Source organism: Ornithorhynchus anatinus, chromosome 4, assembly GCF_004115215.2.
Source record: "Ornithorhynchus anatinus isolate Pmale09 chromosome 4, mOrnAna1.pri.v4, whole genome shotgun sequence".
Lineage (NCBI taxonomy): Eukaryota > Metazoa > Chordata > Mammalia > Monotremata > Ornithorhynchidae > Ornithorhynchus > Ornithorhynchus anatinus.
The window spans coordinates 102,340,202-102,366,138 of NC_041731.1; the positions used below are offsets into that span (position 1 = coordinate 102,340,202).

The 25,937-nt window shown below is 46.1% G+C and overlaps 1 protein-coding gene across 2 annotated transcripts in view; it reads left to right on the top strand.

Annotated features, from left to right (window-relative positions):
• The window catches only part of COL24A1 (collagen type XXIV alpha 1 chain), a 481,357-nt gene that overhangs the window by 346,153 nt on the left and 109,267 nt on the right, over positions 1 to 25,937 (top strand). For both annotated transcript variants that reach the window (XM_029063711.2, XM_029063709.2), the window contains exons 38-43: positions 8,175 to 8,228; positions 11,079 to 11,186; positions 12,931 to 12,984; positions 17,027 to 17,080; positions 17,806 to 17,862; positions 23,333 to 23,386. In XM_029063711.2, coding sequence (XP_028919544.1) covers positions 8,175 to 8,228; positions 11,079 to 11,186; positions 12,931 to 12,984; positions 17,027 to 17,080; positions 17,806 to 17,862; positions 23,333 to 23,386 — 381 coding nt within the window. The remainder of the gene's footprint in view (positions 1 to 8,174; positions 8,229 to 11,078; positions 11,187 to 12,930; positions 12,985 to 17,026; positions 17,081 to 17,805; positions 17,863 to 23,332; positions 23,387 to 25,937) is intronic.

Sequence of the window (25,937 nt, forward strand, 5' to 3'; positions counted from 1 at the left end):
GTGACATTTAACATTTCAGTCTATCCTCATCCAGAAGCGATTCCGCCTCCCTACTCATACTGTTTGCTCTTCTACACAGAGGTTGCCTCGGTGCCTCTTCCGTGGAGTTGTAAGTAGCAGTTTCCTCCCACTCTGGCCAGGTCTCTCAGTCAGGCTCCTAGACCTGCCAATCCCAGGCCTCTGACAAGACCACTTGTCAGCTGTGTGACTGTGGGCACGTCACTTCACTTCTCTGCGCCTCAGTTACCTCATCTGTCAGATGGGGATTAAGACTGTGAGCCCCACGTGGGACGACCTGATTCCCCTGTGTCTCCCCCAGCGCTTAGAACAGTGCTCGGCACATAGTAAGCGCTTAACGGATACCAACATTATTATTATTATTATTAAGACCTGAGAGTTTCTAATCAAGGCTAACAAGCCCTAAAATGCTGGCTCTTCTGGAGCATTTGCTCAGTGAAACCTGGTCCCACCCCATCCTCATCTCCCCTAAAATCACTGCCCTTTTTTTGCCTCTACACTCTACTTTTCCCTTTCCATCACTGTGTGGGCTGCTGCCAAATCAGCGGATAAATGAATCTTTTGGGAAAGGATTCTTCAAGAGAAGAGCACCAATCCGAGAACATCGACTCCTCTCCTCCATTCCCGTCTTGAGTTTCAGAGAAGCAGCGTGGCTTAGTGGAAAGAGCACGGGCTTGGGAGTCAGAGGCTGTGGGTTCTAATTCCAGCTCCACCACTTGTCAGCTGTGTGACTTTGGGCAAGTCACTTAACTTCTCTGGGCCTCAGTTACCTCATCTGGAAAATGGGGATGAAGACTGTGAGCCCCATGTGGGACAACCCGATTACCTTGTATCTACCCCAGAGCTTAGAACAGTGCTTGGCATATAGTAAGTGCTCAACAAATACTATCGTCGTCACCTTGTATCTACCCCAGCGCTTAGAACAGTGCTTGGCGCTTAATAAGCGCTTAACAAATACCATCATTATTATTATTATTTCAGAGAATTTAGCCCTGAGGGACAAAGGAAGACTACAGAGTGATGAAAAGATTATGAAAGTTTTCTATGGGTGAATATAACAGCAAGAGAATTATCTATCTAAAAAAATTCTGCTTGCCTATTGTCCGTCAGTTCTTCCCGAAGAACTTATTCATTCAACAATAGTATTTATTGAGCGCTTACTATGTGGAGAGCACTGTACTAAACGCTTGGAATGTACAATTCGGCAACAGATAGAGACAATCCCTGCCCACTGAGGGGCTTACAGTCTAATCGGGGGAGAACTTATCCCCATAGGCCTTCAAAGCTGAGACCTTCTCCGACTAAGCCTCAGTGGAAAGAGCCCGGGTTTGGGAGTCAGAGGTCATGGGTTCGAATCCTGGATCTGCCACTTGTCAGCTGTGTGACTGTAGGCCAGTCACTTAACTTCTCTGTGCCTCAGTTACCTCATCTGGTTCTCATCTACCTCATCCGCCCCAGCAGTTGCAACAGTGCTCTGCATATAGTAAGCGCTTAACAAATACCAACATCATTATTATTATTATTCCTCTTTCTCCCACTCCTTTCTGCATCACCCCGACTTGCTCCCTTCATTCGTCCCCCTTCTCTAGGCTTTAAGTTCATTGTGGGCAGGGAATGTGTCTGTTTATTATTGTAATGTACTCTCCCAAGGGATCAGTACAGTGCCCTGCACGTGGTAAACTCTCCATAAATACAACTGATTGAAGTAATAATATAATAAAAATGTTGGTATTTGTTAAGCGCTTACTATGTGCAGAGCACTGTTCTAAGCGCTGGGGTAGATACAGGGTAATCAGATTGTCCCACATGAGGCTCACAGCCTTAATCCCCATTTTACAGATGAGGGAACTGAGGCATCGAGAAATCAAGTGACTCGCCCAAAGTCACACAGCTGACAGGTGGGGGAGCCGGGATTCGAACCCATGACCTCTGACTCCCAAGCCCGTGCTCTTTCCACTGAGCCACGCTATAGATTTCTCGATAGCAGTGGCGGAAACTCCCTTCTCCAATGCCACCGCATCATAGTTCACCTTTCATTAGGTTTCTGCAAACATTTATTTTTGTAATTATTCAGCCCCCTAAGAGGTAGAAACTGTGGCGATCTTCACAACACACATATAAAATGTAAATTCCCCAAATGTGTAGATGACTGGCCCTGGTTAACACTAAATTAAACAGCAGCACACCTCCAAGCAAAATGTCACTTGCTGATTTGCTCATGAAGCTGGGCAATCGCTAAAATAAACGAACCGGCCTAACCCCACACATAAAATCAAGCGAAGACTAAACAAAGCAGATGTGCCTTGGACCTGAAGATCGGAATGTTTTTGTTCTGGCAGAACACCAAAGGGAAAAATTGTTTTGGAGAAGAGGTCTTTGCACGGAAGAATGAAGCCAGGCACCATTCTGAGCTTGCCGATTGGAGGATTTTTGCCTTGGGATGATTTGGCACCAGTAAAAGCGTGGACCGGTTAGCCTAGCAATCTCAGCCCGCAAATATCGAGCTGTTTTCCACGTGATCTCCTTTTCTGTAGAGAACAGGGCCATTTCCATGGATCTTTCTTCAAAAATCAACCCACCAACCCCTTCCCGTTCTTGAGCCGTAAGCACCCTGAGAAGCCAACTATTTTATATGAGATTTTTAAGTTGTTCGTTAAAGACTACGTAGCATAGGAGTAGCCTGAGTCCTGTTTTCTAAATTAGCACAGATCATAGGGAGTTGCTTGTTTCTTTACACGGACAGATGGGTGCTGACATCCAGGATCAGCTAATCAATCAATCAGTGGTAGTTATTGAGTACTTACTGTGCCCAGAACATTCTCCTTCATGTTTCCTTCGTGGTATTTGTTAAGCGCTTGCCATTTGCCCCACAGTGTTCTAATCATCAGGTACCACACGGGACTTAAAGTCTTGATGCCCTTTTTACGGATGAGGTAACTGAGGCACAGAGAATAATAATGTCGGTATTCGTGAAGCGCTTACTATGTGCCGAGCACTGTTCTCAGCGCTGGGGCAGATACGGGGTAATCAGGTCCCATGCAGGGCTCACAGTCTTACTCCCCATTTTCCAGATGAGGTAACTGAGGCACAGAGAAGTGAAGTGACTTGCCCAAAGTCACCCAGCTGACGAGCGGCGGAGCCGGGATTAGAACCAGTGACCTGTCCAAGGTCACACGGCGGGCAAGTGATGGAGCTAAGATTAGAACCCGGGTCCTTCCGGCACCCAGGCCTATGCTCTACCCTTGAGCCTACTCCGCTTCTCTGCTTGGAAGAGTGCTTGGAGAGTGTCCACAAGGAGCTTACAGTCTAGAGGGCAATTCTAACGCTAAGGATTCAGAATCCAGATCTTCAGATGTTAATGTTCAAATTGGGAATCCGACTTAATGTTAATAAAAATAATGTTGGTATTTGTTAAGCGCTTACTATGTGCAGAGCACTGTTCTAAGCGCTGGGGGAGATACGGGGTCATCAGGTCGTCCCACGTGAGGCTCACAGTCTTCATCCCCATTTGACAGATGAGGTAACTGAGGCCCAGAGAAGGGAAGTGACTTGCCCCCAGTCACAAAGCTGACAGGTGGCAGAGTCGGGATTCGAACCCATGACCTTCGACTCCCAAGCCCGTGCTCTTTCCACTGAGCCACGAGTCAGACAAGAGGAAGTAATTAACAAATTACTCGGTAGCATAGTTGCTATCCCAGTGAAAATTTTTGCTATCCATGATGTGGAGTGGCATCGCTTGCCAGCTGTGTGACTGTGGGCAAGTCACTTCACTTCTCTGGGCCTCGGTTCCCTCATCTGGAAAATGGGGGTTAAGATTGTGAGCCCCACGTGGGACACCCCGATCACCTTGTATCCCCCCAGCGCTTAGGACAGTGCTTTGCACATAGTAAGCGCTTAACAAATGCCTCCATTATTATTATCGTTGTCCTTATTTGAAGAAATCCATTCATTCAATAGTGTTTATTGAGCGCTTACTGTGTGCAGAGCACTGTACTAAGCGCTTGGAATGTACAATTCGGCAACAGATAGAGACGATCCCTTCCCACCGACGGGCTTACCGTCTAATCGGGGGAGACAGACGGACAAAGACAATAGCAATAAATAGAATGAAGAAATGACGACAGTGGTAGAATTCACCTATGGATTTCTGTGTGATTGAAAAAGCCAGCGCCGGGCCATAGTATCGCACAAAAAGAGGGTCCACTGTTGTGTTATTGTGTTCGATGCTTCCAGTGCCCGGTACTACTTCATCTTCTACCTCCTTGTCTCTCTTTCCTTCAAATTTTGGCTCAGGAGCCACACCTTTCTCGATAGCAGGGTGCCGCTATGAGAAGCAGCTTGGCTTCTTGGAAGAACACGGGCCCGGGAGTCAGAAGGTTTTAATCGCGGTTCTAATCCCAGCTCTGCCACTTGTCTGCTGTGTGACCGTGGGTAAATCACTTAATTTCGCTGGGCCTCGGTTCCCTCAACTGGAAAATGGGGATCAGGACTGTGATCCCTACCTGGGACAGGGACCGTGTCCAACCCGATTTGTTTGTATCCACCCCAGCGCTTAACACAGTGCTTGGCTCACTGTACGCACTGACCCAATGCAATAATTATTATCATTATACGTCCCTCTGCTGACCATTTTTTCTACCCACCCGGCTTTCATTTCCCCAATTTCAACTCTCCATAGAGTTGTTATTTAGGTATCCTGCCGTTATTCATTCTCCTCCCAGGTCTCTTTCAGGGTAATTGTGTGGAAGTGACCGTCTTCAGAGCAGAACTGCATTGTCCCATTTTGCCACTGATGTTGAGTAAAGCCCACAAATGACCCTGATGAAACAGTTCAAGAAGTAAGATACGGCACCCGTGTGGGTTCCGCGTCTCGCAGTCAAAGAGGTTAGAAAGCATTCTATTTCTGCCGACCTTTAGTTTTGTAATGATAATAAATGGGGATGAAGACTGTGAGCCTCATGTGGGACAACCTGATTACCCTGTATCTTCCCCAGCGCTTAGAACAGTGCTCTGCAAGTAGTAAGCGCTTAACAAATACCATCATTGTTATTATTATTATCATTAATAATTCTGGTATTTGTTAAGCGCTTACTATGTACGAGGCCTTGGACTAAGCACTGGGGCGGATACAGGGAAATCGGGCCGGAAACAGTCTCCGGTCCCACGTGGGGCTCACAGTCTCAATCCCCATTTTAGTCAAGAGGGAACTGAGGCCCAGAGAAGTGAAATGACTTGCCCAAGGTTACGCAGCAGACAAGTGGCAGAGCTGGGATTAAAACCCATAATCTTCTGACTCCCAAGCCCCTTCTCTATCCACTAGGCCATTAGAGGAGCAGCGTGGCTCAGTGGAAAGAGCCCGAGCTTGGCAGTCAGAGGTCATGGGTTCGAATCCCGGCTCTGCCCCATGTCAGCTGTGTGACTGTGGGTAAATCACTTCACTTCTCTGTGCCTCAGTTACCTCCTCTGTAAAATGGGGATTAAGACTGTGAGCCTCATGTGGGACAACCTGATTACCTGTATCTCCCCCAGCGCTTAGAACAGTGCTCTGCACATAGTAAGCGCTTAACAAATACCAACATTATTATTATTATTATGCTGTGTCAGCATGGAACAGCAGGCCTGGAAACTGATATTACACAGCCACCATCCTCTGAGAGTGTTCTAGTCTCTCGATTAATTCTCTATTAATCGATAAGTGCTATTTTTGGAGAACTTACTCTGTGCGGAGCACTGTACTAAATCTTTGCAGACATGATCCACGCTCCCAAGGAACTTACAGTCCAGTTGGAGAGGCAGACATTCGAGCACTGTTTAAAACACTGTTTAAAGCAAATTACAGAGATGGGACGCAACCGAGTATAAGGAGCATTGCAGCGGTGGGGTGAGTATCAAAGTGCTTAGAGGGGTGTGGACACGAGGCTATGCAGAAGGTAGAGAAAATAGGGTAGGGGGGTGAGAAGTTAATCAAGTAATTGCACTTATTGAGTGCTTACTGTGGGCAGAGCACTGCGCCAAGTACTTGGGAGAGTACCAAATACCAAAATACCAACACATTCCGATATTATACTCTCCCAAATGCTCAGTACAATGCTCTGCACGCACAGTAAGCACTCGATAAATACGATCGAATGAGTGAACCAGCGTAATCAGGGAAGCTTTTCCGGGAAAGGTATCGTAGAGCCCTGAAGAGGGGGAGAATGGGGGTGTGACCCAAATGGCAAATGATAAATGCAAATATCCAGCTCATCATGAACAGGGAACGTGTCTGCTAATTTTGTTGCATTGTAGTCTGGCACATGCTTAGTACAGCGCTCTGCCCATAGTAAATGTTCCATCAGTAGCTTTGATTGATTGATTGGGTGCCACTGGGGTGCAGTCATTTGTATGATTCTTTCTAGGGCTTTGAATGATGCTCAGGGTCTGCCGAGTTGAAAGAGTTTCCCAGGGGTGCTCATGGATCCAGGTCTCTTGTTGCATCTTCCAGCATGACTGCCTAGAATAAATTGAGCAGATCCGCACGCGCTACTCATCCCTGCTTTATTTTACTGCCAAAATAGAATGGAATGGGCCGGCAAACGCTGCTCTGTCCTAGCCAACCGTGCCATCGTGAAATAGTCACAGGGCGCTGACGGTCTTTTCAAGGCAATCGTATTTGCTCAGTAATCTCGGGGTCGCACCTGGGGAGTTTTCAGTGCTCTACCCGTCTCGACTGCGGGAGGGAGAGTCGAGCAGAGGCCTGTCCATTCCATTCCTAGCTTGGCCAGTGGCTAGCGAGTGGCAGGCCATCTGATACGAGTCAAAACTCCCCTATGCTGGGCAGCGGCGGCGTGGGAGAAGGTCGAGGGCGGAGACTCGAGTTTCCTGCGCGGAAGCAGGCGTCGGTAAACCACTTCTGGATTTTTACCAAGAAAACTCAGTGGATACACTACCGGAAGGATTGGAGATAGAGGTGGGGCGTTCTGGGACAGACGCGTCTCTTCATTCGCCCCTCAGTCCCACAGCACTTATGCCCATAATCCGTAATTCATTTAATTACAGTAGTGTCCGTCTCCCCCTCTAGACTGTAAACCAGCTCTGTTGTACTGGACTCTCCCAAGCACTTTGTACCACGCACACAGTAAATGCTCAATAAATACCATCAGTGACGATGATGACGGTGGTGCAATAGTTGCTTTCCGATAAGTCGCTCAGGAGCAGATGATTACAGAGAAGCAGTGTGGCCTAATGGCAAGAGCCCGGGCTTGGGAGTCAGAGGTCATGGGTTCTAATCCCGGCGCCACCGTTTGTCAGCTGTGTGACTGTAGGCAAGTCGCTTCTCTGTGCCTCAGTTACCTCACCTGTACAATGGGGATTAAGGCTGTGAACCTCACGTGGGACAGCCTGATTACCCTGTATAGACCCCAGTGCTTAGAACAGTGCTCTGCACATAGTAAGCGCTTAACAAATACCAACATTATTATTAACTTCTCTGTGCTTCAGTTACTTCATCTGTAAAATGGGGGTTGAGACTGTGAGCCCCACGTGGAACAACCTGATCACCTTGTATCTACCCAGCGTGGTGCAGTGGAAAGAGCACGGGCTTTGGAGTCAGGGCTCATGAGTTTGAATCCCAGCTCTGCCACTTGTCAGCTGTGTGACTGTGGGCAAGTCACTTAACTTCTCTGTGCCTCAGTTCACTCATCTGTAAAATGGGGATTAAGACCGTGAGCCCCATGTGGGACAACCTGACTCCCCTGTGTTTACCCCAGCGCTTAGAACAGTGTTCTGCACATAGTAAGCGCTTAACAAATACCAACATTATTATTATTATTACCCCTGTGCTTAGAACAGCGCTTGGCACATAGTAAGTGCCTAACAAATACCGTAATTATTATTATTATGTGTTGGAGAGGGCAAGTAAGGTGAGCCTGGATTGAGCGAGAAGTGGATGGTAAGTCGTATCATGAGATGACGCCAGTCCGGTGAGGTGGCATGCCTTGAGACCCAACGATAGGAGTTGGTATTCGATTTGAGTAAATTTCTCCCGCAAGTTGACTCCCTTTTTAAATTTTCCAGCAAACTTTCAGACTTCCAGATGGACAACTTGAAGAGGACTTCTTCGGTATCGTAGCGAGCAGTTCAGATCAGATCCCAGCTATCTGTTCTTCCTTTCACAGGGCTCTGAAGGAACCCCGGGAAATCCAGGTGAAAGGGGCCGGCCAGGAAGAAAGGTAATGTCTTTCTCACCTTCCTGGTCTTTCGGTCTGAGTGCTACACGTTTTACCATTCAAGCAAAGACACACCAATTCCAGGCGAAAACAATTATTGGTAGACACAGAATGCCCATGGAAGCAGCATGGCCTAGGGGATAGAGCACGGGCCTTGGAGTCAGAAAGACCTGTGTTCTAATCGCGCCTCTGCCACTTCTCTGCTGCGTGACCTTGAGTGAGTCACTTAACTTCTCTGTGCTTCTTTTACCTCATCGGTAAAATGGGGATAAAGACTGTAAACTTCAGGTGGGACAGGGACTGGGTCCAATCTGATTAGCTTGTGTCTACCCCAGCGCTTAGTACAGTGCCTGGCACGTGGTAAGCCCTTAACAAATACCATAAAAAAAACCAACCAGGCAGGTTTGGGCAAATAAGCAGGTAGATGACTGTTTAATTCCTGGTAGGGCTAATGGGAATTAAAGATGATGGGCTAATTTTTGCTCCTCCAGAGGCTGCTTATCCAGCATTTGCCCTTCTTGACAATTCCCTCCTGTTGCCTACGGAGTAGCCAGCCAGCAAGCAGTCTGGTTCCCAGCTGGTTGGTCCCCTGATGGTAGGGTTACAGCCCCAGAGGTCTTTATATCCAGGATTTTTATTTTCAGTGCCAAACCTCCATCCTGTTCTGTTGCCTGCCAGGTTCTGCTGCTTGGACACGCTGCCCCTATGCAGAGGGATCTGGGAAGGGAATGCAAGGTCCCTGAAGCAAAGCGGGGGGCACAGGGTCTCCCCGGAGAAATATGGCTTGGCGTGGGCTGCTATATAATGGTGCTAATGATGTCATTATGTTATTCCGCATTCCCGGAATAGAGCGTGAGACATCATGGGCACTTCCTTGTCCAATGTCCGCCAGGGCAGTCGGGGTTGGGTGTGGGATTTTGCTTTTCTTAATAGTATCTGTTAAGCTCTTACTGTGTGCCAGGCGCTGTGGTAGATATAAGCAAATCAGGTTGAACATGGACCATGTCCCACATGAGGCTCACAGTCTTAATCCCAATTTACAGATGAGGGAACTGAGGCACAGAGAAGTTGAGTGACTTGACTGTAAGCTCGTCTCCAGACTGTCAGCTCGTTGGGAACTGGGAATGTGTCTGTTTATTGTATTATATTGTACTCTCCCAAATGCTTAGGACAGTGCTTCACGCACGGTAAGCAGTCAATAAATACGATTGAATGAATGAATGGACTTGCCCAAGGTCACACAGCAGACGAGAGTCAGAGCCCGGATTAGAGCCCAGGTCCTGCTGACTCCCAGATTGAATGAATGAAAAGGCCACGGTGCTTCTTTGTGGCCTCTTTGGGGAATTTCTCCCCTTGCTAATAACTCCTTCACAGCATGGGTTGGAACGGGAGAAAAAAGTTAAATTAAAATCAATCCATTCTGTGTCTACTAACGCTACCGGGCTCTCCCAGACACCTAGTAGAGTCCTCTGCCCAGAGCAAGCACTCGCTAATACTAATAATTGGCCGATTTGCTCCCGTTCAGAGGTTTGGTAGACAATAAGGTTAGCTCTAAAAAGGCTTGAGGATTAGTTCTAAATTTAAATGACTTCCATTTTTCCTCATCCAGATGCTCTGGAGTTAATCAAGTTAATCGTCTCTTTACCATGCGGTGACAAGCCGAACGGAGACCAGATGAACTTTTCTCTACGTTTAAACTCATTTGACATTTACTTGGTGAAAGAATAACATCTGCATATGTGCTCGGTAGTTATTCTCAAGACACCATAATGAAAATTCATCTCTCAGAGAAGGATCAGGGGCTTTAGGTTTTAGCATTTTTGACTGGCCCTAGAAAAGATGTTGCCAGAAGTTTAGGTTACTGGTATCGTGGGTTGGTGAAGAGGATAGCTGTGTATCCCTTCCACCGGCGGAACATCTCCAGTGTTTTTGGAGCCCTTAACTTCCTAGACCCATCTGTCAAAGAACACTTGCCAATATTTGAACAAATTTCTCTTCCTAATCTGAAAAATAATCCCCACCAATGAGTGATCTCTTCAGTCCCCAAGTACTTTTGCGTTTGAGAGCGGTGAAACCAATAATGTCAGCATAGTCGGCCTGCACCCTAAATCAGCCAGATTAGGAAAAAGAAACTGTGGTCAGCATCCAAAAGGAAATGATTTACAGCTCTCTGGGCTTGAGACTACTGTATGTTACTCGGCTGCCTGATGCCAATTCTGATTTTTTTTCTTTGTATTAATTCCATTACCAACAATGGGCTAGGAAGAGCCCCACTGCCAGGAGGTTAATAGCGTCATTTATGTCTCTCTAAGAGTGGTCTCATTTTCAGGCAAGACACCGGGAAACCATTATGAAAAACAGAGGGAACCTGGATTTATCAGAGGGATATAAAATGACATGAGTAACGTTTTAGAAAGAATTCACTAATAGCCTTCATTAAACCCTTCGATGACACTGCCGCCCATGACTAATGAATCGGTGAATGCGAATTGGGGAAAAATTGATCCCTTTGTATTAAGTCCATCTCGGTGACTGCAGGAAAGGGCTCAATGGGTATGTGATTTTCCTTCACCCAAGAGGGGCCATCGCAGCCTGACCGCCGTGGCAACAGGAAAACCGTTTGGAAATAAAATGACAGGCAAACATCCCTGGCTTTGCTTTGCCCAAATGAATTTTCATTGATCTGCCTTTAGGGAGTGCTTGAAAGCAGAGTTAGAGCAAAGATGCTATTTATAAAATTGTCATTAATGGAATATCTTCTGAAGCGATTCAGGAGCTCGATACAAACAGCTTTCGAACTCACAGACGGATCTTTCCTCGCTTTTCATTTCCCCTCTCTAACGGCACAAACAGGGAGAAAAGGGCCAGATGGGACCAGCCGGGGAAGTCGGAAGCACAGGACCTCCTGGCCAGCTTGGGGAAGGCGGTCCAAAAGGAGCCAGAGGAACTAGGGGCCCTGCGGTTAGTATGTGTTTACTTTCCAGGGTGGCGTATCTCTAGCCACAGATGGAAAAGAAAATGTGCGTCCAACTCCCCAGAACACATCCCTTGATGAACTTTGCAGGGAAGGCAGTCTTTCCACTGCTTGCATTAGCCCCTCTGTGGCATTGAGAATTCTGGGCGCCTAGCTTACTATTTCTGTGGCTTAGTCGTTTTGGGTGGTGATAAGCAGAAGGAACAGAACGCCCTCAGAAAATTTAAAATAAAATACAAACTAAGGTAAAACACAATTAGATCTATTCCACGTTGAAAGAGGCACGAGTATGAGTATCGGCTTAAGAGAGGAGTTATCTTGAGGCCTTCCCTGACTGAGCCCACCTTTCCTCTTCTCCCACTCCCTTCTGCGTCACCCTGACTTGCTCCCTTTATTCATCCCCCCTCCCCGCCCCACAGCACTTATTTAATTATTTATGTATTTTAATGTCTGTCTTCCCCACTGTACTGTAAGCTCACCGTGGGCAGGAAATGTGACTGTTTATTGTTGTACTCTCCCAAGCGCTCAGTTACAGTGCTCTGCACACAGTAAGTGCACAATCAATAAGATTGAATGAACGAACGGATCTTAGTATCGTCGGAAAAGCCGTGCGCTCTCATTGGCTACCGTACCTTGATATAAAAATGTCGACACCCCTGGTTTCTCCTGATTCTTTGGCTCCAAGTCTATTTTCTTGGGGTTATTGTCGAGTGGTCTCAACAGAATTCAAATCCACCTTTAAACTCCGGTAACGGAAATCAGTATTACAGTTTCAGCGGGCCTATCCCTGCTCATACACTCAGAAGGAGAGACTGAAAGCCTACAAGGTAAGGCCCATTTAACATTCCAAAACTCTCCAAAACATCGCTGGCTTTTGCTCCGAAGTTTTCATTAAACACCAGTGATCATTATGTAATGGAATAGAGTCATCTCAAATTACATTCAAAGCATTATACCTTCTTATACCCGAAATTACTTTTTCTTTCCTATCTTGGGCTTGCGACTCTTCTTATAAGTCCTGAATGTCTTTGGCCAAGGCCCTTCCACACTCAACGCTTCATTCTTTCAATTTTTTTGCAGCGAGCAACGTGGTATCTGTATTTTGTAAATCACTGTGAAGTTATTTCATTTGGCTGTAATCTTATTTTCCCTAAAAACAGCACCACTAAATGTATCAACTAGCACAGGGAGAGACATGACTCCACATTGTTCCTCTGTCTGAATAATGAACATTTAGGAAGGCATAATAAGAATAATATTAATAGCATTTGTTAAGCACTTTACAACGTCCCAGGCACTGTACAAAGCGCTGGGATGGGTACAAGCAAATCCGGTTGGACACACACTATTTGAAGGGAATATTCTCTCCTAAAGACTTTCTTAAAAACATGCCCCTAAAGTGTTTGAATCACGTGGGCTGTTGCTAACCTGTGGATGGAGGAATATCTGATTTTTTAAGAAACATACAGACCCATAATTCTAAAATGTTGCCGGAATACTATTTTCCCAAGAGGTAAACAAAAAAGCTCATTTTTTGGCCCCTGGAGGAAGAGAAGACTAGTGTTTGCCAACTAAGAATGAAGGGGAAGAATTAATGTTGTTTTTACAATTCAGAGTAGGTATCCCAAGCCATTAAAAGTTCAAAAATAACCTTTTATAAAAGAGTTGACAACTCTCTGTGAGGAGTTAAACGGTATTGATGGGGCTCTGATTTTTCACTTTGCCTCACAGGGGCCTTTAGGATCGATGGGTCCTGAAGGAGAACCAGGAATTCCAGGATATGGGGTGAGTATTTTTATTATCATAAATTTACAAACTAGTGAGTGAATATTTATGAACTTAAAAAGGATATTAATAATAATTTCACAGGTAGAGATTATTCTTATTCAATATCTATGAATAGATGTGGCTATTTTAAAATGAAGATTTGAAATATCCATTGACATTTCCAATGTGTTCATTCCCTCTCCCAATTTTTTTTTATTGTTTTGCTTTTGTAATTCTGCCCTAGAAAGGAACATAAGGACAAAATTTCACTATTAAATAAACGACTTGTATGGGCCCCATGAAATCCTCATTAGAATCCATTTGAAATTTTAAACAAGAGGAAGGTCTGGTCATATTTTTTTTATGGTTTTTATTAAATGCTTACTATGTGCCAGGCACTATACTAAATGCTGGGGTAGACACAAGCTGATCAGGTTGGACAGAGCCCTTGTCATTCATTCGTTCCATCATATTTATAGAGTGATTATTGTGTACAAAACACTATACTAAGCACTTGGGATAGTTCAGTATAACAATAAACAGACACATTCCTGGCCCACAATGAGATTGCTGTCTAGACGGGGAGACAGGCGTTAATATGAATAAATAAAATAAAGGAATTACAGATATGTACATGAGTGCTGCGGGGCTAGAAGTGGGGATGAGTAAAGGGAGCATGACAGGGCAATGAAACAGAAGTGGAGAAGAGAAATGGAGGCTTAGTCAGGAAAGACCTCTTGGTCTTCAGTAAGGCTTTGAAGGAGACGAGAGTAATTGTCGGACGTGAGGAGGATGGGTGTTCCAGGCCAGAGGCAGGAGGTGGGCGAGAGGTCAGTGGGGAGATAGGTGAGATTGGGGTACGGCGAGAAGGGTAACATTAGAGGAGTGAAGAGTTCGGGCTGGGTTGTAGTAGGAGTGTAACGAGGTGAAGGAGGAGGGGGCAAGGTGACTGAGTCCCACATGGGGCTCACTGTCTTAATCCCCATTTTACAGATGGCGGAACGGAAGCACAGAGAAGTGATATGACTTGCCCAAGGTCACACAGCAGACAAATGGTGGACCTGGAGCTAGAATCCAGGGCCTTCTGAATCTCAGGCCCTGCTCCATCCACTAGGCCACGCAGCTTTGCTGCATGGCTACATATAGATGATTTCCCCATGGTATTTTTCATTCACTCGATCTTATTTATTGAGCACTTACTGTGTGCAGAGCACATTCCTAAGCTCTTGGGAGAATGCACTATAACAATAAACACATTCCCTGCCCACAACAAGCTCACAGTTCTAGAGGGTCTTGAATAAAGGAGTCACCATAAGCCTTCTGTGTCACTGCTGAAGAGGTAGTTATCTGGCTGACAATGATCAATGGTATTTACTGAACGTTTACTGTGTGCAGAGCACTGTGCTACATTGGAGAAGCAGTGTGGCTTAGTGGAAAGATCCCAGGCCGAGTCCAAAGGACCAGGGTTCTCATCCCAGCTCCGCCGCTTGGTTACCGGGTGAACCTAGGCAAATCTCTCTGGCTCTCCTTTACCTCTCTCCTGCAAATACCACCCCATCCCATTCTTCGAGCAAAGAGATGGTTTTCCTTTGAGGTCAGTGGACAAATGGCCCAAACCATTTGCTTTAAAGAAAATCAGGTTTCTCATTTAGAGCAGTGCCAATAATAACCTTGGCTATTTTGAGGTGACTTCAAGTGCTGAAGGAGGAGGGAGAGCAATTGTGTGGGTCAGGATAATGGGAGGATGAGGCTGTGAGAAGGAAGGGAGTGGAGGGGCGGGGGGTGAATGGAAGGTAATGCCGAGAGGTGAGTAGAGAGTGAAGGGAGTAAGTTTTGGGGGAGTAGTAAGAGAGGGGAGCCTAGAGATGGGTGAGGGGAAAATAAAGCCACAAGGTGAAATAGGGAGGTTGCTCAGAAGAACATCTCCTCCAAGAGGCCTTCCCTGATGAAGGCCCCCTTTCTTCTTCTCCCGCTCCCTTCTGAACCACCCTGACTTGCTCCCTTTGCTTATCCCCCCTTCCAGACCCAAAGCACGTATTTACATATCTGTAATTTATTTATTTATATTAATACCCTGTCTCACCCCCTCTAGACTATTACCTTGTTGCGAGCAGGGAACATGTCTGTTTATTGTTGCATTCTCCCAAGAGCTTAGTGCAGCGCTCTGCACACGGTAAACACTCAAGAATTATGACCGAATGAAAGAAAGTGAAGTCTGGGAGCTGACCCTGAGTGAGCCGTCTTTTCCCCAGCTCAGTCTCCCTTCTGCATTGTGTACGTACTTCGATCCGTGGCCTTTGGGCATTCGCTGTTTTTCCCACCCCCAAACCCACAACTCTTATGCACGTATCTTTAAATTATATATACTCATTTATCAATATTTAAATCTGTCTCCCCAGTAAACTGTAAGCTGGTTATGGGCAGGGAATGTGTTTGCTAATTCAGTGGTATTGTACTCCCAAGTGCTTAGTTCAGTGCTCCGCACACAGTAAGCGCTCAATAAATATCACTGATTGATTGAGCCACGGGGTAAAGAGTAAATGAAGCTGGAGATGATGGGGGGAGGTAAGGATGGTGAATAAGGGTGAGAAAGAAGTGGGAAGTGGGTGGGTAGTGAAGCTAACATAGGGGAATAGGTGAGAAGCAGTGAGGGAGGGAAAGAGTGCTATCAATCACTCAATCGATGGTTTTTATTGAACGCTTGCTGTGTGCGGAGCAGTGTACGAGGTTCATTCATTCATTCATTCAATAGTATTTATTGAGCGCTTACTATGTGCAGAGCACTGTACTAAGCGCTTGGGATGAACAAGTCGGCAACAGATAGAGACAGTCCTTGCCTTTCGACGGGCTTACAGTCTAATCGACGGGCTTACAGTCTAATCGAGGTGCTTGGAAGAGTTGTCTCGTCTTACGCCGTCGAGTCGTTTCCGACCCATAGCGACCCCATGGACACATCTCTCCCAGAGCCGCCCGCTCCCATCTGCAATCTTTCTGGTAGTGGATCCATAGAGTTTTCTTGGTAAAAATCTGGAAGCGGTTTACCACTGCCGCCTTCTGCGCAGTAAACTCGAGTCTCCGCCCTCGAACCCTCCCTCCACCATCTTCACAGTTGTCTCGTTCTCTCTCGCTATACTCACGCCGTATCTCCTTGCCCCCCCACACTGTCCTCTGCGTAATATCACTTGTGCTGCTGGGCCTTGGGACTGCTAAGCTGGAAGGTCAGGATTTATTGAAGGCTCGTCTCCTCCAAGATGCCTTCCCAGATTAAGCCCCCCCTTTCCTCTTCTCCCTCTCCCTTCTGTGTCGCCCTGACTTGCACCCCCCCCGATTAGACTGTGAGCCCGTCAGTGGGCAAGGATGGTCTCTATCTGTTGCCGAATTGTCCATTCCAAGCGCTTAGTACAGTGCTCTGCACATAGTAAGCGCTCAATAAATACTACTGAATGAATGACTCTCCCATGTCGCTGCGGCCCAGCATGGCTGAGTTTTGACTTGTAGCAGATTGCCTTCCCCTTGCTAGCCACTGGCCGAGCTAGGAATGGAATGGGTAGGCCTCTGCTTGACTCTATCTCCCGTAGCGAGACGGGTAGAGGACTGGAAACTCTCCAGGTAGAACCCTGAGAGGGGACTTGGAAGAGAACAATACAATAAAGTTGGTAGGCGGGATTCCTGAGGTTCCTGAGGAAGCAGTAGGGGATGATAGCAAAAAGCAAAGGAAGGGGACTGTTTAGGAGAACTTTATCTCTCTGGTTTTGAACTTCTCTATTTGTGTTTTCCTCTTCTCACCACTTGACTTACTGACTTGGTGTCTTTTAATCCTTCCTCAGAAGATATATTGTCCAACCTTTGAACATTTTTGTTACTCTCTTCTGAACTGTCTCTGGTTTCTCCACATCCTTCTTCGAGTGCAGTAGCCAAGACACAATTGAAATGAGTCCCATTTTTTTGTTATTGTTAATGACATGTTAAACCACTGCGGTATTATGCTCTACTTCTCCTCATACTGGACATTTCCAGGGGGGATATGTGAATTTTCATTCAATTGTTTTCTCGTTCTTAGGGTCACCAGGGTCAACCGGGACCTTCTGGCTTGCCAGGACCTAAAGGAGAAAAAGTATGTTCGTCTCCGTTTTGTTTCTAGATCTCGTCTCTGAAATGGTCGAGTTTGGGCAGAGAATTCGTAAATTATCTCCCCAAAGTGTCAGCAGCATCAAAAGAGAAAAGGATGGGGGCTGATTTTCCTATTACTAAGGAATTTCACATATGAGAGGAAAGAAACCATAAAATGCAGAACATATATACTTGGAATAAAGCTAGGAATGCCTGTTCACTGCTCTGAAGTAAAACCTTCTGTAACGTACAGTGGGTCATATTTTAGGTGCATGCATCATCCCATTGCTGGGATTAAAGGCACATGGTGAGTCACTAACTCCTTTTCAAAACGAATTCAGAACAGTTTCACGAGTAAATTAGACCAAGTAATGTCTGCAGAAATCTGACTTGCAAAGTTATTTTCAGTGCAGTAACAGCAGAGATTTCTGATCATTTGGGATAACCACAGTAGTACAGTTGATTGATTTACGACAGTTTGAGCAACCTGACACTTCACTGACAGCATCCCCGCTGCCTACCTTCTCTGTAACTGGAGCAAATCTAACAGGTTTAATGCCAAACACGTTCACATGAAGACCCCGTACACAGTGGTATGTGCCCTTTATTGTTTAAATAAAATTACCTGTGCTTAAAAGCAAACCAGATTGTGCCATTTCCCCGGCCCCTAAACCCTACTAGGTTTTATTCCGCCCACGAAGGATTTTTGTCATGTCATTTCTATTCTAGGGTTTCCCGGGAGAAGACAGCGGATCACGGGGACCACCTGGGGCTCTAGGTGAACCAGTAGGTCTTTTTTTCTTAATGCATCAAAATAAAATGCAATTCAACCTCTGTAGCCTTCCCGGGGCCGGATGGGGTGTCAACAGTAATTTTATATCGTCGTCTAATGACTCTTGAGAATGAGTTCCAGACATTACTGGCTAGAATGAGGATATGAAGTGTGGAGATATGAGAGGTGAGATGAGGCAGAGGGGGAATTCACAGAAGTAAGGGTAATGGTGGTTTGGGGGAGGAGACAAGCTCTATTTCCGCCATCTTTCTGCCTCAGCTCTTGGCCTCCATGGGCTTTGGATTCATGACGGATGTGGAAGTTGAGCCCGAGCCTATAAGGACATGACCCTCTCGCTCTCCTACTGGGCTCCAGTTCCAGCTCCACACTGGGCCAGTGCTTGTGGTAGCTGCAATTCCGATTCCTGGTTTCATGATCCCCCTTCTTCCCTTCCAGCCCTCATTCAAGCTTTGTCTTTTTATTTCCTCTTCCTGCTTTTGTTCCCCCAAGGGAGTCCGCTAGACTGTAAGCTTGTATTCCTTTGTTGTTCTTGTTTTTCTTTTGATGGTATTTTTTAAGTGCTTATCTATGTGTCAAACGCTGTTCTAAGCACTGGAGTAGATACAAGTTAATTAGGTTGGAGACAGTCCCTGTCCCCTATGGGGATCATGGTCTGGAAATGTGGCTGCTCATTCTTTTGTATTTTACTCTCCCGGGTGCTTAGTACAGTGCTCTGCACATAGTAAGTGATAATAATAATGTTGGCATTTGTTAAGCGCTTACTAGGTGCAGAGCACTGCTCGGTGCAGTGCTCTGTACGTAGTAAGCACTCAATAAATAAGATTGAATGACGGGGATGCATGCTGAATAGGCCCACATTTCTCTATTACATCACCCTTCCCCTCAGCTATTATGGTTGTGCTGGCTAAGCTTATTACCTAGGCACAGGTATTTATCTGGTATTTCCAGGAAAACCTAAAAAAGGACAATGGAGACAGTCTGTTCAATTTCAGAACTGTCCCACTAGAATGTGGTGACATCAAATCACCTTAATAGACCATGTCAAATGTGTTTTCAGAGTTGGGTCTGAAATGCAATCTGATATTGATTTATTGCTCAGTACAAGGTTTACAAGGATGTTTTCCCAAATCAACTTTATAACTAGCTAGTACAGTCCCTGTACAAAAGTTATGAATAAAGAAGGAGTTTTTTTATCTTAGAACATCTAAACCAATGTATTAAATATTGACAATTCCAATCAATCTACAATAATAATGGTATTTGTTAAACACTTACTATGTGCCAGGCCCCGTACTAAGCACTGGAATAATAATGATGGTATTTGTTAAGCAATTACTATGTGCCAAGCACCGTACTGAGCGCTGGAGTGGATATAAGCAAATTGGGTTGGACACAGTCCTCGTGGGCACACAGTCTCAATCCCCATTTTACAGATGAGGAAACTGAGGCCCAGAGAAGTTAAGTAGCTTGCCCCGGGTCACACAGCAGACAGGTGGTGGAGCCGGGATTAGAACCCAGGCCCATGATCTAGCCACTACACCATGCTTCATCTGTTGTATTTATCGGGCACTTACTGTGCTTGGGAGAGTAAAGAAAAATACGTTGGTAGACTGGTTCCCTGCCCACAGTAAACTTACAGTCTAAAGAGGAAAAAGACATTAGTATAAATAAATTGCAGGTATATACATAAATTCTGTGGGGGAATATAAAGGGTGCAAATCCAAAAGCAATTCCCAAATTAAATTTTAGAGCTATAATCTGTGGGGTTTATGTCTGATTTAAAATAAAAACCCACTAGTGCCTTGTGAAGGGGTGATTTTTAAAAAGTTTCATAATGGAGGTATCCTGGCTAGAAGAGTTCTGCCCAGGCCACAGCAAAAGAGACTGGACTCAGGCTCTGCCCCATGTCTGTTGTGTGACCTTGGGTAAGTCACTTCACTTCTCTAGGCCGACTGCTACTGATCAGGCTAGATGACAGGAAGCAATTCTTTCATTCATTCAATCAAACAATGTACAAAGTTCTTGGGAGAGATGAATATAACAATAAACAGACACATTACTGGCCCATAACGAGCTTACAGTATAGAGGGGGATACAGATTTTAATATTCATAAATAAATAAATTGCAGATATGTACATAAGTGCTGTGAGGCTGGGAGGAAGCATGAACAAAGGGAGCAAGTCAGGGCAACACAGAAGGGAGTGGGAGAAGAGGAAAATGGGGCTTGGTTTGGGAAGGCCTCTTGGAGGAGATGGGCCTTTAATAAGGCTTTGAAGCGAGTCTGTCCGATTTGAGGAGGGAGGGCGTTCCGGGACAGAGGGAGGATGCGGGCGAGGGGTCAGCGGCAAGATAGATGAGATCAAGGCACAGTGAGAAGGTTAGCATTAGGAGAGCGAAGTGTACCAGATGGGTTGGGTTGTAGAAGGAGAGAAGTGAGGCGAGGTGATGGAGTGTTTTAAAGCCAATGGTGAGGAGTTTGCGTTTGCTACTGAAGTGGATGGGCAGCCAGTTACCCCGTAATCTTTCCGACCCTCTTATCTGCTCCCTCTTCTCCCCGACATAATCCCACCGGGCCCTGCCAGTTTGGACTTCCATAGGCCTGCTCTGCCTGCGTAGAGAAGCAGCGAGGCTCAGTGGAAAGAGGCTGGGCTTGGGAGCCCGAGGTCATGGGTTCGAATCCCTGCTCTGCCACTTGGCAGCTGTGTGACTGTGGGCAAGTCACTTCACTTCTCGGTGCCTCAGGTACCTCATCTGGAAAATGGGGATGAAGACTGTGAGCCTCACGTGGGACAACCTGATGACCCTGTATCTACCCCGGCGCTTAGAACAGTGCTCGGCACATAGTAAGCGCTTAACAGATACCGACATTATTATTATTATTGTACATACTCACAGCTCACACAGGGCATAAAGGGAATATTTGAGCTCATTAAGTACAGGAACCAAAAGATCCTGTGAATCAGTCAATCAATCGTATTTACTAAGCACTTAATGCATTCGTTCAATTCATTCAATCGGATTTATGAATCAGTCAATCAATTGTATTTACTAAGCACTTAATGCATTCGTTCAATTCATTCAGTCGGATTTATTGAACGCTTACTGTGTGCACAGCACTGTACTAAGTGCTCGGGAGAGTGCAATATAACAATTAGCAGACACGTTCCCTGCCCACAGCAAGCTTAAAGTCTAGAGGAGGAGACAGATGTTAATATAAATAAATAAGTGTCAGATATGTACATAAGTGCTGTGGGGCTGAGAGGGGGGAAGAGCAAAGGGAGCAAGCCAGGGTGGTGCATTAGGGAGTGGGGGAAGAGGAAATGAGTGCAGAGTGTTGTACTAAGAATTTAGGAGATATAACACAGTAGAGTTGGTAGATGTGATCCCCGCCCTCAAGGAATTTAAAGTCGAGCAGAAGAATCTAAGAGAAGTTACAAAAAGAATCAACATTTTTGAGGTCCCCTATTAACTGGATAAGATTTCCCATTTTATTCATAGCACCATAGAGATGGAAGGGATCTCTAGATTATCTAATCTTACCCCCTTTTCGGAATGCCCCCGCCCCCAGACTGGAAGCTCGTTGAGTACAGGGAATGTGCCTGCTTATTACTATCGTGTACTCTCCCAAGTGCTTATTTCAGTGCTCCGCACACACTAAGCGCTCGATAAATACATTTGAATGATTGATTGTACACATTAAATCCTGGAATGATTTCAGATAACGTGGGCTTGAGTGAAAAACATAGCGAACAGAGCCAATGGTCCATCCAACAACTGTAATGAATACAGTGCTCTGCCCACAGCAAGCACTCAATAAATACGACTGATTATTTGATTGCTAGCAGTAGCTGCTGGACACTGGTCCCGGCTTCCTTGATGCTGCTCCAGCCACCCCAACCTGAGGAACTTTGGTATCTGTGGCCATTTACCCGGAGCCTGTGGCATCAGGAAGCCATAAGCAGCGGAGGGAGGGGACAAGACCCTCCGTGGGACAGCCCCCATTTCTAGGCAACAGGCTGGCAAGAGACAGGCCCGCTGGCCAGATCGGTCAGTCGTATTCATTGAGCGCCAACTGCGTGCAAGGCACTGTACTAAAATCTTGGGAGAGCACGACGCAATGGTAAACGGACACAATCCCTGCCCACAGCGGCCTTACAGTCTAGAGACAGAGAAGCAGCCACACGGGCGTGGTGGGCTTTCTGTTTAGCTTGGTTGTCCCATTCAGAAAGATTTTCTGGTGGTCCCATTTGTATGTGTGCGTGTGTGTGTTTATGACTAGGAAAGAGGGTCAAGGGTGGGTGGGAATGTGGACATGTGCTGGATAGGTCTTCTCTCTAGCTGTTTAAACTCTCTTTCTCTCTCTCTCTTCCCCAGCCCATTTAATTTCTAGCTAGTCCTCTTCTCTGTCTCTTCCCCTATTTCTCTGTCTTGCTCCACTTTCCCTTCCTTCTTTCTCTCTCTGTCTCTTCCCCAGCCCATTTAATTTCTAGCTAGTCCTCTTCTCTGTCTCTTCTCCTATTTCTCTGTCTTGCTCCACCTTCCCTTCCTGCCATTTTCTCCCCGTAATCTCCGATTACTGGCTTCTCCTATCATTGCCTTGCTGCCCTTCATAAGCCTCCCCCAAGCCACTCCACTCCTCTTTGAGCTCTATCGGTTATGGTGACTTTACATTGGTGTCAGTTAAAAATTGTCAGCTGAGACTTTATGTTGAATTACAGCTGGCTTCATCCTCAGTACTCATTCACCATTCAAAGTAGACAATATAAGCATATCATAGCTGATAATTCGGAGATGTTTGATACTATGTTGAAGGAAATTGTCACGTTTAAAGGTAGCTGACAGAAATACTTGAGAAGTGTTTCATAGGAATGAAACTTATTATCTTTGTGCCCGGAAAGATTTAAAATCAATGTCTTCTACAAAAAACTCCTAGCTACTAGAGCGCAAACAGGAGCATTGATGGGTCAGAACGATAAAGAAAGACCAACTGTGAAATTCCTAAAAAAAAAAAGCACCATTCTGTGACCGCAGGGAATTCCTTGCTTAGTTGCTGGACATAATTCTGCTAGTGTACTTTCAAATTATTTTGATCTTGTTACACATATAAACTTCCAAGTGCAGAAATACTGCCTATCTGATGGTCCGTGCTTTTTAATCGAGTCTCATTTCCTCTGGTTTTCTTTATCCTGGCACACTGCTTATAAGAATTTTCTCTTTCTTCAACTTTCCGTTCTTTATTTGAATTGGTGCTTCCCATATTTTAAATGCTGTTTTCTGCCTCATTGAAAACTATTATTTTAGAACAGTTCCACTTTGATGGAGTGGGTTTGAACAGATTCCTAAACATGTGCAGTATGAACTTCTTAATATTTTTGTTAAGTGAAAACTGCCCTGAACGCAACCCGTGAGGGCAATAATAACGAGATCTGCTGTAAACCAAATTTTGTGTGTGGCCTCCATAGGGTCCAATAGGCGAACGAGGAGACAGAGGAGATCATGGAGACGAGGGCTATAAGGTAATGCATCAATTATGTCTAATTGTACGTAGATGTGATAGTGCTTCAGCTGTTAAAAAATGCCAAATCATACTTTTTACCCAAGTGTTCTATAGTATTTCAGCAATTGTATCAAACAACTTTGAAGTCCTATGGTAAGTAATTCTCACTCAGCCTCATGTGGGACAGGGACTGTGTACACCCTGATTATCTTGATTCTACCCCACTCTTTAGTTCATTCATTCATTCAATTGTATTTATTGAGTGCGTACTGTGTGCAGAGTACTGTACTAAGCTCTTGGGAAAGTTCAATACACCAATAAACAGTGACATTCCCTTCCCACAGAGAGCTTACAATCTAGAGATGGGGAGGCAGACATCAATACAAATAAAGTTACAGATATGTACATCTAAGTGCCGTGGGGCTGGCAGGAGGGAAGAGCGAAGAGAGTAAGGCAGGGTGACGCAGAAGGGAGTAGGAGATGAGGAAAAGTGGGGCTTAGTCTGGGAAGGCCTCTTGGAGGAGATGGGCTTTCAGTAAGGCTTTTAAGCGGGGGGAGAGTCATTGTCTGTCAGATCTGAGGAAGGAGGGAGGGCATTCCAGGCCAGAGGCAGGATATGGGCCAGTGGTCGGTGGCGAAACAGGCGAGATCATGACACAGTGAGAAGGTTAGCACGAGAGACGTGTGCAGGCTGGGTTGTAGAAGGAAAGAAGTGAGGGGAATTAGGAGAAGGTGATGGAGTGCTTTCAAGCTAATGGTGAAGAGTTTTTTGATACGGAGGTGGGTGGGCAAAAGCTGGATTTTTTTGAGGAGAGGGGTGACATCCCCTGCATGTTTCTGTAGAAAGAGTGATCCGGGCAGCGGAGTGAGGTATGGACTGGAGTGGGGAGAGACAGGAGGTTGGGAGGACAGCAAGGAGGCTGATGCAGGAATCCAGGCGGGATAGGATGAGTGACTATATTAACCTGGTAGCAGGTTGGATGGAAAGGAAAGGGCAACACAGTGCTTGACACAAAGTAAGCACTTAACAAGTACCATTATTATTATTCAGTGAGTAGTATTTATGGAGCACTTACTATGTGCAGAGCATTCCTTCATTCAGTAGTATTTATTGAGCACTTACTATGTGCAGAGCACTGTACTAAGCACTTGGAATGGACAATTTGGCAACAGATAGAGACAATCCCTGCCCAACGATGGGCTCACAGTCTAATCCGGGGAGGCAGACGGACAAAAACAAGACAACATAATCACGATAAATAGAATCAAGGGGATGGACACCTCATTAACAAAATAAACAGGGTAATAAAAATATATACAAATGAGCACAGTGCTGAGGGGAGGGGGAGGAGCAGAGGGAAAGGGAGCTTAGCTGAGGGGAGGTAAAGGGGGGAAAGGGGAGGGAGCAGAGGGCGGGGGGGAGCACAGAGGGAGCAGAGGGAAAAGGGGAAGCTCAGTCTGGGAAGGCTTCTTGGAGGAGGTGAGCTCTCAGTAGGGCTTTAAAGAGGGGAAGAGAGCTAGTTTGGCGGAGGTGAGGAGGGAGGGCATTCCGGGACAGCGGGAGGACGTGGGCCAGGGGTCGACGGCTGGGTAGGCGAGAACGGAGGACGGTGAGGAGGTGGGCGGCAGAGGAGCGGAGCGTGTGGGGTGGGCAGTAGAGAGACGGGAGATGCGGTAGGAGCGGGCAAGGGGATGGAGACCCTTGTAGCCCAGAGTGAGAAGTTTTTGTTTCACGCAAAGGTCGATAGGCAACCACTGGAGGTTTTTAAGAAGGGGAGTGACATGCCCAGAGCGTTTCTGCAGGAAGATGAGCCGGGCAGCGGAGTGAATAATAGACCGGAGCGGGGCGAGAGAGTGGGAAGGGCGATCCGAGAGAAGGCTGACACAGTAATCCAGCTGGGATATTATGAGAGCTTAAACCAGTACGATAGCTGTTTGGATGAAGAGGGAAGGGCGGATCTTGGCGATATTGTAAAGGTGAGACCGGCAGGCATTGGTGACGGCCCGGATGTAATAATAATAATAATGATGTTGGTATTTGTTAAGCGCTTACTATGTGCCGAGCACTGTTCTAAGCGCTGGGGTAGACACAGGGGAATCAGGTTGTCCCACGTGGGGCTCACAGTCTTCATCCCCATTTTACAGATGAGGGAACTGAGGCACCGAGAAGTTAAGTGACTTGCCCACAGTCACACAGCTGACAAGTGGCAGAGCTGGGATTCGAACTCATAACCTCTGACTCCAAAGCCCCTGCTCTCTCCACTAATAATAACGTGGGTACTTGTTAAGCACTTACTCTGTGCCGAGCACTGTTCTAAGCGCTGGGGGAGATACAGGGTCATCGGGTTGTCCCACGTGGGGCTCACAGTCTTCATCCCCATTTTACAGACAAGGTAACTGAGGCACTGAGAAGTGAAGTGACTTGCCCAAAGTCACCCAGCTGACAAGTGGCTGAGCCGGGATTCGAACCCATGACCTCCGACTCCAAAGCCCGGGCTCCTTCCACTGAGCCACGCTGCTTCTCATAATAACAATAATAATGCTGGTATCTGTTAAGCGCTTACTATGTG